General features: G+C 42.5%; 1 protein-coding gene across 1 annotated transcript in view; it reads left to right on the forward strand.

Annotated features, from left to right (window-relative positions):
• Positions 1 to 19,388, forward strand: part of MYO3B (myosin IIIB) — a 446,006-nt gene that overhangs the window by 251,228 nt on the left and 175,390 nt on the right. The window contains exons 22-23 of the mRNA XM_055379151.2: positions 2,191 to 2,268; positions 5,338 to 5,543. Coding sequence (XP_055235126.1) covers positions 2,191 to 2,268; positions 5,338 to 5,543 — 284 coding nt within the window. The remainder of the gene's footprint in view (positions 1 to 2,190; positions 2,269 to 5,337; positions 5,544 to 19,388) is intronic.

Consider the following 19,388-nt stretch of genomic DNA (forward strand, 5'->3'; position numbering starts at 1 on the left):
AAAGAAGTGCTGAGGCCGGGCGAGGTGACTCACTCCTGTAATCCCAGCACTTTGGGAGGCCAAGGCGGGTGGATCATCTGAGGTCAGGAGTTTGAGACCAGCCTGACCAACATGGAGAAGCCCTGTCTCTACTAAAGACACAAAATTAGCTGGGCATGGTGGCGGGCACCTATAATCCCAGCTACTCAGGAGGCTGAGGCAGGAAAACACTTCATCCCCGGAGGTGGAGGCTGCAGTGAGCCGAGATCGCACCATTGCACTCCAGCCTGGGAGCAAAACTCAGTCTCAAAAAAAAAAAAAAAAAAAAAAAAGGGCTGGGCCGAGCACGCTGGCTCAAGTCTGTAATCCTAGCACTTTGGGAGGCCGAGGCAGGCAGATCACTTGAGGTCAGGAATTCGAGACCAGCCTGGCCAACATGGTAAAACCTCGTCTCTACCAAAAATACAAAAATTAGCTGGGTGTGGTGGCAGGTGCCTGTAATCCCAGCTACTCAGGAGGCTGAGGCAGGAGAATTGCTTGAATCCGGCAGGTGGTGGTTGTAGTGAGCTGAGATCGCGCCATTGCACCCCAGCCTGGGCAACAAGAGTGAAACTCCGTTTAAAAAAAAAAAAAAAAAGAAGAAGTGGTGGAGAAATTCCCAAAGTTGTGTGTATGTATATGTATGGAGGTCAGGGGGGGCCGGGGTAGAAGAAGAAAATAAGGAGAAAAAAGTTGAGGAAAATCCAGAATTTACAATTTAGCCAAAGGCTGGCCCTAGCCAAGACCTTTTCTTCAGACCTGATTAATTTGCCCCAAACCTCACCAGCTCTGAGTTCTGTACTCAAATGGGGGTGAGAAAGGGAAAGAAACCTCCAGAGTGGACCCATCTGGTGACAGCGGAGAGAGTATAACACGCTCTGCAGGTGGTGCTGGTGTGTTGTGTTTTCTCTTTATTCCCTCTTCTTTCTAAACCCAGGATCTTTCCTTTCCTCCTTTCCCATTAGAAAAAATTAAAATGTCAAACCTACAGGCAGTTGTATCATTGTTTCAGCTGCATGTGAATGGACTGATGGCATCTGCCGTGCAGCTCATTAAAATAAAGCTGCACTGTCTCTGCTGTCTTCACTCGGGTCATAGAGCTGCTCACTGATAGGCTGTTTTTCTAGGTTTTGAAAACTTAGCTCCATGTTTTCTCCCCTTCTTAAATAAACCTGTTTTCTTTACCCATCCCAATTGAAGCATTTCCTTCCATTTTGCACACAGTCTCCCACATACTCCTTTAGGCAAGCCTCTTTATTCACCCCTCCTAACTCCCACCCCTTTTAGCACCAGTTTTTCGCTTTCATTGAACAAGGCTGCAGACATCCTCACCCCATGGGAAGGTGGCTGCCTGGACGGCAGTCCACCCAGCCTAACCCACATGCTGACAGCAGTGTCTTCCATTTCAAACATTTCTGCTTTATACCCTTGCCACCTGTTCAGAGCAGATGGGAAGCTGCCACGGCAAGGCCAGTGCTAAATGCCACTCATGCACTCTGCAAACCAAAGCAGGGTTTTTGTTCTTGCATTATAATAATGGAACACAGGCTGCTTGCAGTCGGCCCCTACAATTGTTTTCATCAATAAATTCCTTCCAGTCAGCCCAGGTAGTTGGGATAGATATTGAGAACAGGTGCATTCCATTGGGTTTCCGAGTGATTTGGTGCCTGAGCTCCTATCTGCAATGAGCACATGGGAACTGTGGGTGGTAGGAGGAGTGTTGCAGCATCAGAGTCTGACAACATGGAAGGCAACTGGTGCTGGCCTAATTCCCTGTGGTACAACCTGGGCTTTGGGGCCATCACGTCTTTATAATCATTTCGCCTCATGGCCCTTTGCCAAGTTTCCTTTTAAGCAATAGTTTGGTCTCATATGACCTTACTAGAGAATTTAACAGGGGTTCATTAGAAGATGTAGAAGTATAGAAATAAGAGGGGTTTACACTGAAACCATATGGTATTTTATAGAGTGAGGTATTGTCAAATGAGTAGAACAATGCATATTCTTTTGTTTCTATGTTTTGAAAAATTCTCCCCACAGTATACACTATTGTGTCCTAAATACCATGGCCCCTCAGATATTTGGCCAAACAGGCTTTCGGATTTTGGAAGACATGGAGCATGAGGTAAGTGCCTAGATCCTCAAACCACTTGCCTCCACCTATGCTTCCAGGTGGACACTCTGGAGGTGATACGGCATCCGGAAGAAACCACCAACATGAAGAGGCAAACTGTGGCTTCTTACTTCCGGGTATGGAGTCTTCTTGATCTCTATTCTGCCTGCTTCCAAAAAAGACTGTCCAAGCCTTCTTATGAGATGCCCAGATGGAGTCAGTGAAACAAGGGCAAAGCACAGAGTCAAGAAAGATTGGGTTGGGGAAGTGGTGGAAGCAAGGAAGGAAGAGAACATTGGGCACAAAACCCTGCCCATTAAGTGACTGATTCTGTTAGCATATGAGCTGCTTCTTGGTCTTAAAGCTACTAGAGGCGGCCACTTTTCTAGCATACTGAATAGTAAAGTAGTTAATAAAGTTCCAGAAGGTGGCTTATAAGTTCAGATACTGAGAGAATCTGTCTTAGCATTGACTTTATTTTCCTAGATTGAATTGACCCCTTGTAAAACCCACTTGTCTGAGCCCTATTATTTCCCATTTCTGCCATCCCTATTTCTGATACTTCATCTAGTTAAATGCCTCCTTTGGGTAAAAACATGGTCTCTAGAAGGGCTCTGTTAAATGCACATTATATAGCAAAGATAAGACATATACACTCTTGCACAGATTTGTTTGTCTTCAAATTAGAAAGCGTTAGAGTTGGAAGGCCCTTAGAGACTGGGAGCTAAGGTCCAGATAGTTTCACAATAGAAATACTGTTAGGCCGAGCACATTGGCTCACACCTATAGTCCCAGCATTTTGGGAGGCTGAGGCAGGCGCATCACCTGAGGTCAAGAGTTAAGAGACCAGCCTGGCCAACATGGTGAAACCCCTTCTCTAGTAAAAATGCAAAAATTAGGTGTGGTGGCAGGTGCCTGTAATCCCAGCTACTTGGGAGGCTGAGGCAGGAGAATCACCTGAACTTGGGAGGTGGAGTTTGCAGTGAGCTGAGATTGCGCCATTGCAGGCCTGGGTGACAAAGTGAGACTCCGTCTCAAAAAAAAAAAAAAAAAAAAAATGCTGTTAGATCAAATTTAGAACTGATCTCAGGGATAGCAGAATGAGTTAGTAAGATAGGGTTGGCACAAGAAAGGGCTTGGCAGGGATGAGAGGTCAGGTGGGTGGGAAGCTGGAAGAGCCAGGAAGGCTGAAGGGCAGGACTTGGGAGCCAGCACTCTGGATAGAAGGCTCCGTGGAAAGCTAGCAGGTGCAGGGATCTAAAATGCAGAAGTCCAGCCTAGCCAATTGTGCTTCAGAGGCAGGCTAGAATTGGGCTCGGTATGAAATGCAGGGGCCCCAGACCTTCAAATCCAGTATTCCATCCATGCAGTGAGTCGTGCTATAGCATCTGTGGAAGGTGGGCCCCTGCCTCATCATTCTGATGTTTGGTTATTTATAATTGCTACATATTTCTTATATTGAGACACACCTGGTCCTATCCCCTTCAGTGGCTCTATCCTCATCTGTTAGTCTGTTAGTCCATTTTATATTGCTATGAAGGAATACTTGAGACCGGATAATTTTTTTTTTTTTTTCTTTTAAGACAGAGTCTGGCTCTGTCACCCAGGCTGGAGTTCAGTGGTGCCATCTAGGTTCACTGCAACCTCCGCCTCCTGGGTTCAAGCGATTCTCCTGCGTCAGCCTCCCACGTAGCTGGGACTACAGGTACGTGCCACCATGCCTGGCAATTTTTTTTTTTTTTTTGTATTTTCACTAGAGATGAGGCTTCAGCATGTTGGCCAGTCCGGTCTCGAACTCCTGACCTTAGGTAATCCACCCACCTCGGCCTCCCAAAGTGCTAGGGTTACAGGCATGAGCCACTGCGCCCAGCCAAGACTGGATAATTTATGAAGAAAAGAGGTTTATTTGGCTCATGGTTCTGCAGGCTCTACAAGCCTGGCACCAGCATCTACTTGGCTTCCGGTGAGGCCTGGGGGAGCTTTTACTCATAGAGCAGGCATGTTACATGGCAAGAGAGGGAGGAATGGAGAGAGAACAAGACAGAGGGGAGATCTCAGACTCTTTTAAACAACCCGATTTTGCATGAACTAATAGAGTAAGAACTCACTCATTGCCATGAGGACAGCACCAAGCCATTCATGAGGAATCTGCCCCATGACCCAAACACCTCCCACTGGGCCCATTTCCAACATTAGAGGTCACATTTCAACATGAGATTTGGAGGAAACACACATCCAAACCATATCATCCTCCTGGTAACCCTTGGTGTCTGTATGTGTTTTCCCACTGGATTTAGTAGCTCTATTTACTCTGTGAAGTGATCCTCAAGATCTTAGGGCCCCCCTATCAGCAGAAAAGCCTCTGGCTTGTGGTTTTTCAGAAATATACCCATAACAACCAGTTTGGTGTTCTCAAAATAACCGTTCACGAATGCTAAACCTGAAAAATAAGTTACCTTGGAAACTAGGTAACACCAATTTTGATCTGTAGGAGCAGTGACTATGAAATAATGGAACTGAGTTCCTTTGGCTTATAATAGCTCCTGAAGGTGTGCCCAGAAGAGCTCCAGCAGTGGATGCCCCTGAGGAACAACTGAGGCCCTCCCTCACAAGCACCCCCCTGGTTTTCCGTGTCCCTGCTCCCCTCTTGCTATGAGAGCCCTGTACCAGCTGCTTGGTGTATGTTAGTTGATAGTCACCACAGTCTTCTTTTTGCGTACTTCTCTCATTTTCTTTGCCTTGTTTTTGTATTTTTCTTTTCTGTCCCACTACCTTATTACCAATCGTATCTGTAGGATTTGCTTAGACTATCTGGTGGTTCTTAGGCTGAAGAAGCAATTAGCCCCTTCCTCAAAAGCTGGACATTTTAAATTACAGATACAGATTGTGGAACATCACCTTGGAATACCAGCGACAAGCATTCTAGTTCTGGCAGTGGAATTACAGGATAACCTAGAGCATGTTCTTAGCTAAGTTTCTGCCATATGGGATATTGCTTGGCACTAGGTGATGTTTAAAGAATGTTTTTGAATCTGCAGATGGCTATAAGTGCAACTTACATTGTTATCTCCTATTGCTGATTTCATGTTCTTCCTCAAGAAGGTCTGTGAGCCTCAAACTGCTCCAGAGGCTTCTGCAGGCCTATGTTGTAATTATCCATTGTGTTGATGGTAACCTTGTTCCTTGTGCATTTTTCTCCCTGGTAGTATTCTCTGATGGACTTGCTCTCCAAAATGGTGGTTGGACAGCCCCACTTTGTGCGCTGCATTAAACCCAATGATGACCGAGAGGCCCTGCAGTTCTCTCGAGAGAGGGTGCTGGCCCAGCTCCGCTCCACAGGGATTCTGGAGACAGTCAGCATCCGCCGCCAGGGCTATTCCCACCGCATCCTTTTTGAAGAATTTGTGAAAAGGTCAGACCGTCATCTACGGGAATGCATTCTTATAAATGTAGCTCTACTCTGGCCATCGCTGTGTCCTAAGATTGTTCCTCGCGTGCTCTCCTCCAAACATGTAATTGGCTAGTTGCCAGCTACCATTTACTTGCTTGAATGTTGCATTTTTATTGTGCTTCAACTAAACTGCAGTGATCCAGCAGCCAGGTTAAGCTTCCTTCTGATCACATTATTTTAAATGTCCATATACGTTTATATGTTATAAATCCTTAGGTCTCAAGTTCTCCAGGTATTTTGTTGTTATGATGAAAGTATCCCTCCATAAGTGGGCCGGATTTGAATGCACCCAAGCACCAGTTCTTCTTCCAGGTTCTGGCATGATATAATACGATAATTAACACTTACATAACACCTGAAGCATCCTAAGAGTACAGGACATTTTAGGGCACTATTCTAAAATGTATTATCTCATTTGATCCATAGAACAACCCTATAAGCTAGACTCTATTGTCATCCCCATTTTACAAAACGTAAAGGTGAGAAAACTTGGGTATGAAAAGAAAGTAAGTGATTTTCCCATGGTCTCATGCTGGTGAATGTAGAACCAGGATTTGAACCCAGGCAGTCTGGTTTCAGCATGCATGCTTTTAATCTCTTCAATTCAGTGCATTCAATCAATGTTTATTGAAATAAATTGCATGGCACTTTCTTAACCCAGAAAGTGCCTTTGCCTAAGAATGAAATGCCGCTCTTTTCTGAACAACTGCCATAGAGATTATGTATGAATGTGATTACAAGTAGAATTTTCTGTGAAGAAATAAGGAAAACAATAACAAAAAAAAACACCTCTGAGAAGCACTGCTGTCTGAGGATGCCTGGAGAGGAATATTGAAATCCATTGTATGCCTGACGAAGACAAGGCAATCAAGAAAAAAAAAATACATTGTAGAATCTGCCTCACTCCTTAAGCCATCCTTAGTGTCTTTTTACTTCCACTCTGAAACATGTGCCCAAAGTCATTTTTTCCAAAATTTTCTCAGGAGAGGATGGGTCATAAATATGGTAGCTTGCTTTATCAAGTCTCCCAAACTCTGCTAAATTCCATGGAAAAGATAAGGCAAAAAAAAAAAAAAAAAAAGTTCCTTGCAATGAGAGCTTTTAAATTAAAAATAAGAATGAAATGGCTTTTTTTTTTTTAAGTGTCTTTGAGCTTCTTTTTTCCTCTTAAATTTGGAAGTGGAACAAGAAAAAAAATTTGGCACATGAATTTGACTAGTCAAGTATTTTTTGTAACAATGTTTGAATACATAAAAATATTTAAGAAAACAGGTCAAATGCTGAACAGATTGGCACTTCTTTGTTCATAATCAGAAAGCCATTAGGCAAGTATGAACAGGAGTTTCAAAATGCCAGTAAATCTGAGGATATCAAAGATTTCTGAGCCAGCAAGTTAATTGGTATTTTGATCCTTTTGAACCACTTAACAAAATGGATGAGTTAGCAGTTTTCTCCCTTGATGTTATTCAACAAATAGGTACACTTCTTATCTTCCTGTTCAAGAGTGCTGTTTTGTAAACTCTTAGCAGGAAATATGCAGACAGGACAATCAAAGACAGGAAACAGAGCCATTCAAGGTTTATTAAATGGAGGTAAATAAAAGATAAAAACTCATTTAATGTGACTCTACATTTTTGTATTTTCTGGCATTCAGGACTGAAACCCTGAGTATACACCTGGTGGTGTTCTTGGGATCATGTTGTTGGGTTCCAGAAAGGGGAAAGACTTCCCCAGTTCCCAAATTACCCAAGTCTGCAGGCTTGGCCAAACCTAAAATACTTTCTTGCCCCTATTATCTTTGAGCTTTCTGGCAAAATGACTTGGAAGTGCCCTTCCTTATCCTCTACTCATGGAGCCTTTGAGGAAGAGGGTGTCCCCAACATCCTCTCATCAATAGGGCCAGGTGAATTGGAAGTCTTTATGTTCTCGACTAGGCATGAAAGAGGCCACCTGGAAATGCTGGCGCCACACTGTTGAGGGACGTCATAGAAAAGCAATCTAAGCATTTATTGTTTTTATGGTCAATGGATTCTGATGCATAGTCTCTCAGAATGTCTACAGAGGGCAAACACATAACTGCATGTATTGGGATGTGTTCTGGCAAATGTCTAAAAAATAGGGCTGAGTCAGGCTGGGCGTGATGGCTCACACCTGTAATCCTAGCACTTTGGGAGGCAGGCAGATCACCTGAGGTTAGGAGTTAGAGACCAGCCTGGCCAACATGGTGAAATCCTGTCTTTACTAAAAATACAAAAATTAGCTGGGTGTGGTGGCTACTTGGGAGGCTGAGACAGGAGAATCACTTGAACCCAGGAGGCGGAGGTTGCAGTGAGCCAAGATCGTGCCACTGCACTCCAGCCAGGGTGACGGAGTGAGACTTCCTCTCAAAAAAATAAAGAATAGGGCTGAGTCTAATTGTTTGTTTATGAAGCTATTGTAGTAAATAATGCAGTTTAGTAAGGAGACCTGAATTCTAGTCTCCTTTGGTATATAACATCTGGAAAGTAACCCAATATTCTGTAAAAGATGTTTCCTCACCTGCATGACAAGAAGGCAGGAATATACAAAGCCCACATCCTAAAGATTTTCAAGGATTACTTGCAGATGCCTGGGGCTTACTTAGTTTCTAAGTCTTCTAGGGATTTTTGCCTTCCCAGTCGAGCTCACTGGATGAGAGACCTGCATCTTCCAGGCTGTGATGCATAACAGTTGTTAACCATTGAACAAAATGAAACTCTTCCCTCTTCTCTTTCATTGGCATCTTCCATTTCTTCTCATGATGGCGTGGAGAACCATGGTGTCTTGGTATCTCTTTCATCTCATTCTCCTTTCTGAAACCTTCACTCTCTCTCTTCCAGAAACTAGGAGTCACCTTTGACTTCTCCTCACTTCCTTTAAATAATCCATCACCAGGTCCAGCTCACTACCTGCTAAAGTTTCTAAAAAATGTTCCCTTGGGAATCTCTCATCCCTTCTCCCATAGCTTTAGTCCAGCCCTTTTGTTATTATTAACAGCTCAATTTAGATATAATTCACATATGATAAAAGTCATCTTTTGAAAGTATACAATTCAGCCGGGCATGGTGGCTCACACCTGTAATCCCAGCACTTTGGGAGGCCGAGGTGGGTGGATCACCTGAGGTCGGGAGTTCGAGACCAGCCTGACCAACATGGAGAAACCTCGTCTCTACTAAAAATACAAAATTAGCTGGGTGTGTTGGTGCATGCCTGTAATCCCAGCTACTTGGCAGGCTGAGGCAGGAGAATCACTTGAACCTGGGAGGTGAAGGTTGTGGTGAGCCAAGATCGTGCCATTGCCCTCCAGCCTGGGCAACAAGAGCGAAACTCCGTCTCAAAAAAAAAAAAAAAGAAGGGAAGTATACAATTCAAAGGTTTTTAATTAGTCACAGAGTTGTATAAACATCACCACCATCTAATCATAGAACATTTCATTACCTAAAAAGAAACTCCAAACTCATTAGCCATTCTCCCCTTTCTCCTCAATCCCACCAAACTTAGACAACCAATAATCTAACTTCTGTCTGTATGGATTTGCCTATTTTTGACATTTCATGTAAATGGAATCATACAACATGGCCTTTTGTGTCTGGCTTCTTTCACTTCTTTTCAGTGTTGGATAAAATAAATACTGGTACTATGTACCAGTATTTTATTTTTTTGTAGATGAATAATATCCCATTGTATGAATATATCATGTTTTGCTTGCTCATTTTTCAGGGGATGAACTTTTGCATTGTTTCCACTTTTTGGCTGTTATGAATAATGCTGCTATGAATATTCATGTACAACTTTTAATGTGGACATATGTTTTCACTTCTTTTGGGTATATACTTATGAGTAGAATTTCTTGGTCATATGGTAACCCTCTGTTCCAAGTGGCTGAACAATTTAAATTACCATCACCAGTGTTATGAGAGTCCCAATTTTTCCACATCGTCTCCAACATTTATTATTGTTTGTCTTTTTTATTTTAGTCATTCTAGTTGATGTGAAGTGGCATCTCATTGTAGTTTTGATTTGTGTTTCTCTAATGACTAATGATGTTGAGCAGCTTTTCTGTGTTTCTTGGTTATGTGTATACCTTCTTTGGAGAAATGTTTATTCAAATCCTTTGCCCACTTTATATTGTTGATGTTTATGTATTCCAAATATTAGTCTCTTATCAGATAGATAATTTGCAAATATTTTCTCTCTCTCTCTCTTTTTTTTAAATGAGCTACTGGTCACTTTGATATTTTCTCACTCTATGGGTTGTTTTCTCTTTTTTTTTTTTTCTTTGAGATGGAGTCTCATTCTGTCACCCAGGCTGGAGTGCCCTGGCACAGTCTCGGCTCACCGCAACCTCTGCCTCCCAGGTTCAAGCAATCTCATGCCTCAGCCTCTGGAGTAGCTGGGATTACAGGCATCTGCCACCATGCCCTGCTAATTTTTGTATTTTTAATAGAGATGGGGTTTCACCATGTTGGTCAGGGTGGTCTCGAACTCCTGACCTCATGTCATCTGCCCACCTCAGCCTCCCAAAGTGCTAGGATTACAGGAGTGACCCACTGTGCCTGGCTTGGGTTGTCTTCTTGATGGTGTCCTTTGAAGCACAAAATTTTTTAATTTTGATGAAGTTCAATTTATGTATGTTTTCTTTTGTTGCTCGTACTTTTGGTATTCTACCTAAGAAGCTATCATTTAATCCAATGTGACAAAGATTTACTCCTATCATTATTCTGGGAGTTTTGTAGTTTTAGCTCTTATATTTTAGATCTATGGTCCATTTGGATTTAATTTTTTGTATGGTGTGAGGTAGAAGTCTAACTTCATTCTTTTGTATGTGGATATCCAGCAGTTTCAACACCATTTTGTTGAAAATGCTGTTATTTCCTTCCATTGAATTGTCCTTGGATTCTTGTTAAAAATCATTTGACCAGGCCGGGGCACAGTGGCTCACACCTGTAATCCCAGCACTTTGGGAAGCCGAGGCGGGTGGGTCACCTGAGGTTAGGAGTTCGAGACCAGCCTGATTAACGTGGAGAAACCCCATCTCTACTAAAAATACAAAATTAGCTGGGCATGGTGGCACATGCCTGTAATCCCAACTACTTGGGAGGCGGAGGCAGGAGAATTGCTTGAACCCAGAAGGCAGAGGTTGTGGTGAGCCGAGATTGTGCCATTGCACTCCAGCCTGGGCAACAAGAGTGAAACTCTGTCTCAAAAAAAAAAAAAAAAAAAAAAAAAAAACTCACTTGACCATAAATTTAAGGGTTTATTTCTGGACTCTCTATTCTTTTCTCTATATCTTTTCTGGGCCTTTTAAAACTTTTTTTGCTCACCCTCTTGCCAGTTTTCTAAGTGGACTTCCTGCCTATTTCATTCTCCAAAGAGACAGCAGAATAGAATTTGTTAAAATTCCTATCTGAGCATATTGTTTCCTTGATTAAAATGACCATCCAGGCCCCCATGGGGTGAGCTGCAGTGCTCTGGCCTGGTGTAAGGGAGTCCACCTGATTTGGCCCCTGCTTACTTTCCTAGTCTCTTCTCTCATTTCCCACGTCTCAGATCACACTCCAGCCAAAATTGAATTACTTGGTGTTCCCTAACCATCCCAGGCTGTTCTATTCTTTTGTGCTTTGCTCAGGCTATGTCGACTAAATCTGCCTTCTCCAAGCCCTCAGTCTGCTGTCTTAGCCAAGCTAACTCCTGCTCATTCCTTAGGTCTTTGACCAGGCATTAACTTTTCTGTGATACCCTCCTTGACTTCCCCAGGCTGAGTTAGGATCTCTTTTGATGAGCTTCTTTGGTAGCACTTACTACATTGTAGAGCGATTATCTACCTCTCATCTGAACCTTAACTGCCTGGGGGGCAGGGATATTTTTCAGCTCACTTTTTATTTATTTATTTATTTATTTATTTATTTATTTTGAGACAGGGTCTCACTCTGTCACCCAGGCTGGAATGCAGTGGCACAATGTTGGCTCACTGCAACCTCTACCCCCTGGGTTCAAGTGATCCTCCCACCTTAGCCTCTCAAGTAGCTGGGCCACAGGCGTGCACCACCATGCCTGGCTTATTTTTGTATTTTTAGTAGCGATGAGGTCTCACCATGTTGCCCAGGCTGGTTTTGAACTCCTGAGCTCAAGCAATCTGTCTGCCTCGGCCTTGCAAACTGCTGGGATTATAGGTGTGAGCCACCATGCCTGAACTTTAGCTCACTTTATGTCTGTATTGTCCAATGCAGTGCCTGGCACAAATTCAGTGTTTAATAAATATTTGTTGAGTTGAATCAAACTCTTACCTCTTCTTTTTCATCACTATTTTCTTTTTCTTTTCTTTTCTTTTCTTTTCTTTTCTTTTTTTTTTTTTGAGATGTAGTCTCACTCTGTCACCTAGGCTGGAGCGTAGTGGGGTGATCTCGGCTTACTGCAAGCTTCGCCTCCTGGATTCATGCCAGTCTCCTGCCTCAGCCTCCCGAGTAGCTGGGACTACAGGCACCTGCCACCATGCCCAGCTAATTTTTTTGTATTTTTTTTTAGTAGAGACGGGGTTTCACCATGTTAGCCAGGATGGTCTCGATCTCCTGACCTCGTGATCTGCCTGCCTTGGCCTCCCAAAGTACTGGGATTACAGGCGTGAGCCACTGCGCCCAGCCGTTTTATCACTATTTTCTTTTACCATCCCTTGACTCACACTTTGATCCTTGCTCTTTGAAATATATGACAGATATCTAGAACTGGCTTTGTTGAAGTTAAGTTTTACTTGTACTGTAATGTACAACCTAGATTGAGAGAATGTAAGATTTCAGGTAAGTCATAGTAGCTCTTTATCAATAAAAGGTAAGAAACCTAAATAAGTTGATTTAAAATAAGGCTCTAACCCAGTTTGATAATGCTATTATTAGAAGTTAATACATTGAAAGGCTAACTTTAAACAAATTTGCCTCCCTTCTCTCTATAACAAAAATGATTTTTTTTTCGAAATCCAAAGAGATAAGCTTAATAGGACAAGGAAGACTCTCTCGTTTTCCAGCTTCTTCTCTCTCATCTCCCCATCTCTCAGCTCATACTCCAGAAAAAGAGAAACCACTTGGAGCTTCCTAAAACACAGCATACGTACATTTTATGAAAGCACCATTCTGTGAAAGAAGGCTGCTTACTTGGTATGTTAGTTAGGAACCTCTCAATAACAAGTAACTGAAACTCAAACTAGTTGAAGCAACAATTAAAAGGGGATGACGTATTGGCTTAGGAAATTAGGAAATCCAAAGACATGTCTGGATCCAGGCAATCAAACAGTTTTACCAAGCCAGTGTCTTTTTCCTTGTATCAGGTTTCTTTTTCCCTTTTTTGAGTTTCTGATAAGGAGCCAGGTTAGCTCTCCTTACGTGTTGGCAAAGATGGTCCCTGGATGCTCCTATAGAAAGCATTCTATAGGCTTAGCAACATTAGCAGCAAGAGAGTTTCTGAGAGTTCTTATGCAAGGAACTCTCTGACTGTCTGAGCCTGGATCACATGCCCACCCTTGAGCCAATTACTGTTCCCAGGGGTATGATTGGCAGGGTCTTGGGTCAACTGTCAGGGATGGAGTCAACCCCACTTGAACCATGGCCTAATGGACTCCTTAAAGGAAGGAGAGGGATGGATAGGCTAAAATGATAGGCATCCATGGCCGGACATGGTGGCTGACGCCTGTAATCCCAGCACTTTGGGAGGCCAAGGTGGGTGGATCACCTGAGGTCGGGAGTTCAAGACCAGCCTGACCAACATGGAGAAACCCTGTCTCTACTTAAAAAAATAAAAATAAAAAATAAGCCAGGCGTGGTGGCACATGCCTGTAATCCCAGCTACTTGGGAGGTTGAGGCAGGAGAATCACTTGAACCTGGGAGGTGGAGGTTGCGGTGAGCCAAGATCACCCCATTGCACTCCAGCCTGGGCAACAAGAGCGAAACTCCGTCTCAAAAAAAAAAAAAAAAAAAGATAGGCATCCATTACCCTTAGTTTTGACTATTCTGTGTCCTAGAATAAATGACAACAGTTCAGAAAGGTTCACCTTAGCCCAGATATCTACCTATAGGAGCCCTTTAATTTAGAATTTCATAGGAACAAAAATTTTGTTGACAATAACTGAATGTTAAGTTTGGAATAAGAACTAAATATATATAGTTACTATCGTTTTCACTAAAGAATGGTCATCTTGTTTTGTTTAAACACGACTTCACATAGCATACGGTGGGTTATTGAAAATAGTTTCCAGCTCCACTTCACTAAGGGATTAGAGAAAACTCAGTCTATTCTGGCCCAGTTTGAATTTATCTTCTTGCATTTGACACAGTTCTCTGACTCTCTCACCCATGATGTTCTTGTCCCACCTAGGACCCAGCATAGAAGTGCTGCATGTCACTATGTCACTTCCCTTTCGCAGGGTCTCTTCTCTTAGCCTCTATTTGTGTTTTGTTTGTTGAGATAGGGCCCTGCTCTGCTGCCTAGGCTGCAGTGCAGTGGCATGATCATGGTTCACTGCAGCTTTGAACTCCTGAGCTCAAGCAATTCTCCTGCCTCAGCCTACAAGCAACCGAAGACTTCATGTGCGAACCACCATGCCTGGCTAATTTTTTAATTTTTTGTAGAGACAAGATCTCATTATGTTGCCTAAGCTGGTCTCAGACTCCTGGGCTCAAGCTATCTGTCCTCCCACCTTGGCCCCCCAAAGTGCTGGGATTACAGGTGTGAGCCACCACGTCCAGCTTATTCTCTCCTTTTGAGTATTTCCTGCCATACTTTCAGAATACTAATCAATCTTTCAGCTGAATTTTTGCTTACACTTTGTGCCTTGCTAACTCTAGTCTCTGTTTACCTTACATGATCCTTTATACTGCCACCAGAATTACGTTTATAAAAATATCAAGATGATCATGTCACTCTCAGGAATAAACTTCTGTGCCTCTTCTTCGTTGGCTATAGGACGAGGTCTAAAGCCTTTAGCTCAGCAAAGTGAGGAGGCCAAAGCAATTCCATCTTGGACATTAACTTGCCATGTTAACTTCTGCTTAACCCCAGTTCCAGCAATGCGTCTAAGATTTTTATTTTATTTACTGTTTATTCTGCAAGAGCATCTACTTACCATAAATCCTGCCCTTAGGTCAGAACAACCTTGACCATAAATCCTGCCCTTAGGCAGATTTACACAGCATTCTTGCTTTTCCCTGGGAGGTTGACTTTGATTATCCTACACATTCCTTTCCTTTTGAAATGGGAGTGTTCCCTGTCCCCCCTCACAGGACATGCGACAAGGGTGTGGCTCGCCTGTTTGGTCACCACCACTGCTGAAACCACCTGCGGGAAGGGGAGCACGTGGATGGACATGTGCAGGAGCTGGGACAAGCGCTTTGGGTTCCAGCCCCACTCTCCAAGTAGTGTCTAGGGGTGGGGTGTCTGCAACTCCCAAAGCCCAATTGGGCATGTTACAGTGCACTCTTTCAGCTTTGCTGTCCGCAGATGGCTTAAGTGTTATCCAGCTCAGTGGACCCTCTGCCTTTTCCCAAGGGTAGTGGGCCAGTGTGATAGCTTTCTGTATCCCAAGCTCTTGTCTTGCGTCCCAGAAGAATCAGGTCATACGTGGGCTTGAAGGATGAATGCAGGGGTTTTATTGAGTGGTGGAAGTGGCTCTCAGTGGGATGGATGGAGAGCTGGAATGGGGATGGAATGGGAAGATGATCTTCCTCTGGAGTTTGGCTGTCCAGTGGCCAGACTCCTCTCCAACTGCCCCTAGCAGAACTCCTCCCAGCCTTCAGATACTCCTATTCTCTCTTGCTCTGCCATGCTGTTGTGCCATGCTCTGCTTGTCTCCTCATCTGCTCTGGAGCCTGGGGTTCGTGGTTTGTATGGGTGCAAAATAGGGGATGTGGTGGGCCCAAAGGCAATTTTTTTGGGTGCAAAAACAGGAATACCTGTCCTTATTTAGGGCCATGGGTATTCAGACTTGAGGGTGGGACCATTGCCGGGGAACCATCCTCTTCTACCGAGTATTTCCCTGTCTCCTGGTCATATCACTTTCCTATGGTATATAAGCACTGGGTTAGGGGGTTAATGGCCCAGGGATCCTCCATCTTGTCCCACTGCCATCCTAGACACAGACGTGGCTTTTGTTCATAAATCTCTATTAAATGTTTCTTTCTTTCTAAGGAACTGGATATGTCAGCCTCTTTCTTTGGCCTCTCAGCTTCCTTAGACTTTTGGGGGTAGGTTTGCCTAGGCCTGCCTACTGCAGAACACAAAGCTTTCCATAACTGGTCTCGACTGACCATTCTCATTTTTCCCCACCATTCTCCCTCACATAGCCTAGACTGCTGTCAGCCTGACCTTGGGCCATCCAGCCCCACGTGTGATGGTCAGCCTTTGTGCATTCTCTTCACTGATGGAAAGCCTCTTCATCTGGTAGTTTTCTCTTCATCTTTCAATCCCTAGTCCAGGCACCTTCTCTATGAAGCCTGCCTGGACTCTGCCAAGCTAGTTGTTGCTCCATCCTCTGTGCTCCCACAACTGGATGTTGATATCTCTGTATTAGAACCTAAAGTCTTATTTTTATCCTAACATGTCTGTCTGCCCCACAAGACTGTGAACTTTTACAGGGATGGAGTGGAACTTACTCATTTTTTTATCCCTAGCACTTCACATGTTATGGTATCTGGCTCATGGTGTGTGTCCAGTGCTTCCTGAATGAAGGACTCTATTAATCAGGAATACATTTGACTGTGAATAGCAAATAAACATTCTTAGTGGCTTAAGCCAGAGTTTCTCAACCTCTGTGTTATTGACATTTTGGACCAGATAATTCTTTGTTGCGAGCTGTCCTGTGCCTTGTAAGATGTTTAGTAGCTTCTTTCTAGATTCTACTTACTAGATTCCAACACCTCCACCCTCAGCAGTTGTGACAGTCAAAAGTATCTCTAGATGTTGTCAAATGTCTCCTGAGGGGGAGGGGGGGAATTACCCAAGATGAGAACCACTGGCGAATAGGTTTGTTTATTTCTTCTCACATAAAAAAGAAGTTGAGAGGTAAGCTGTTTCTAGCATTAGTTCAGCTGTTCAGCGATGTCATCAGAGACCTGGACACCTTCTGACCTTCTTTCATCCCTTTTGGCCATCTTTAGTGTGTGGGTTGGCTTATAGTGTCACAGTCACAAGATGGCTACTGCCCCTTCAACTATCGTGTCTGCATTTAAGGCAGGAAAAAAGGAGCAGGATGAATGGCTAAGGCAGCCACGTCTCTACCATTTTTTATCAGGAAAGAAAAAATTTTTTCAGAAGCCATTTTACATATACCTCATTGACCTGACCTGGGTCCCATGACCATTCCTAGCTTCAGGGAGAGGCTTAGAAAGTGGAGAACAGGACTGGGGCACATTGTCACCCAGTAAAAAACTGGTGTTCATTTAGCCAGGGAGAAGTGAGTTTGGAAATGGGGGAGGCGGTTAGTCATGTTTCTCTCAGAGAAGAAATCTAATGTTTATTAATTGAATGAGGGAGTGATTTAAAGAATACGGGCTGAATGAATATTAAATAAATATTTCGAGTTCCTTACAATCCATTCATTTCTTACTCCTTGCTACCTCATTTAATAGTCAGAAAGTGCAGACGTGCCTGACTAGAAGCAGGTGAGATCCTGGGAATTTTCTAATTCCATGGCCATGGAGAAGGTGTGTGGGGTGTTATTGTACACACACACACACACGCACACACAGGTTTTTTATTTTTTATTTTTTTTTTTGAGATGGAGTCTCACTCTGTCACCCAGGCTGGAGTACAGTAATGCGATCTCAGCTCACTACAACCTCCGCCTCCCGGGTTCAAGTGATTCTCCTGCCTCAGCCTCCGTAAGTAGCTGGGACGACAGCCAAGCACCACTACACCCAGCTAATTTTTTGTATTTTTAGTAGAGACGGGGTTTCACCATGTTGGCCAGGCTGATCTCAAACTCCTGACGTCAGGTGATCTCGGAGGTCTTGGCCTCCCAAAATGTTGAGATTACAGATGTGAGCCACCATGCCCGGCCCATATATAGGTTTTACATATATATATATATATACACACACACACACACACACATATTAAACCTATATATATATAATAGGTGTTATTATATATGTATATATATTTTAAAAACCTATATACAAATATATATTATGGCTGAGCATGGTGGCTCATTCCTGTAATCCCAACACTTTGGGAGGCCGAGGCGGGTGGATCACCTGAGGTCAGGAGTTCAAGACTAGCCTGGCCAACATGGTAAAACCCCGTCTCTACTAAAACTACGAAAATTAGCTGGGCATGGTGGCACATGCCTGTAATCTCAGCTACTCAGGAGGCTGAGGCAGGAGAATTGCTTGAACCCGGGAGGCGGAGGTTGCAGTGAGCCAAGATCATGCCACTGCACTCCAGCCTGGGCAACAGAGTGAGACTCTGTCTCAAAAAAATAAAAAATAAATAAAAAATTAAAATATAAATATTATATGTATGTGTGTATGTATATAAAAACTATATATTTCTATATAAAAATAATATATAGAATATAATTATATTATATATCTATTATATAGATGTGTGTATATGTATTTAAAATATATAAAATATAGATTTTATATATATACACATATATTTTAAAAACCTATATATAAATATATGTTTTATATATATACATCTATATAATAGAGGTGTATTTTATATATATTTTATATAAATGTATGTTTTATATATACATCTATATAATAGAGGTGTATTTTATATCTATTATATATATAAATATATAGGTTTTATACATACATATATAACAGATGTTACATATACACTACATATATAAACATATAGGTATTATATATACACATATATAACACCTATTATATATATGTTTAATATATATACCCACATATATGTGTATATGTATATTAATATATATACACACATACATGTAACTGAATGTTAACTTTGTAATAAGAACTAAATATATTAGTATACATATACACATATATAGGTTTAATATATACGTATATACGCATATATAGGTGTATATGTGTGTATATATATGCACACATATTTATAGGTTTGACATATATTTTATAGGTTTAATATGTGTGTATATATATTAAACCTAAAAACCATATATGTGTATATATGTATAAGTGTATATATGTGTGTATGTATATATATTAAACCTATATATATGTGTGTGTATATATATATATAAAATAACACCACACACATATATTTGTTTATTTATAGACAGAGAGGTTTTCAGCATGGTTCCTGGCTCATAACTCCCATAACCCTTATTACAGTCTTTTGTTTATAATGTTTGGTGTGTCAGGCCTCAGGAAACAGAATCCTTCTGCCCTCCTTTCACGGGCCCCAAGGCAAGACTTTAATCTTCCCCTTTCTGATTGTGGGTCATAAGACCCTCCCCAGAGAGGGTCCCATCATATATCATAGGGGGAGGAATGCTGAAGTCATGAAGCTTCAGTGATAACCCAAGAGGTTTGGATTCTGGATAGTTGAACACATGGAGGTTCCTGGAGGGTGGCACACCCAAGCAAGGCATGGAAGTTCTGCACCCTTTCCTCCGTAACTTGCCCTACTCATCTCTTCATCTGTATCCTTTGCAATATCCTTTATAATAAAGTGGTAAAAGTAAGTGTTTCCCTAAGTTCTAAGAGCTGCTCCAGCAAATTAATTGAACTCAAAGAGGGTGTCATGGGAACCCCAACTTGAAGCTGGTCAGTGAGAAGTTTCAAAGGCCCAGACTTGTG

The sequence above is a fragment of the Gorilla gorilla genome, chromosome 11, assembly GCF_029281585.2.
Source record: "Gorilla gorilla gorilla isolate KB3781 chromosome 11, NHGRI_mGorGor1-v2.1_pri, whole genome shotgun sequence".
In the NCBI taxonomy this organism is placed as follows: domain Eukaryota; kingdom Metazoa; phylum Chordata; class Mammalia; order Primates; family Hominidae; genus Gorilla; species Gorilla gorilla.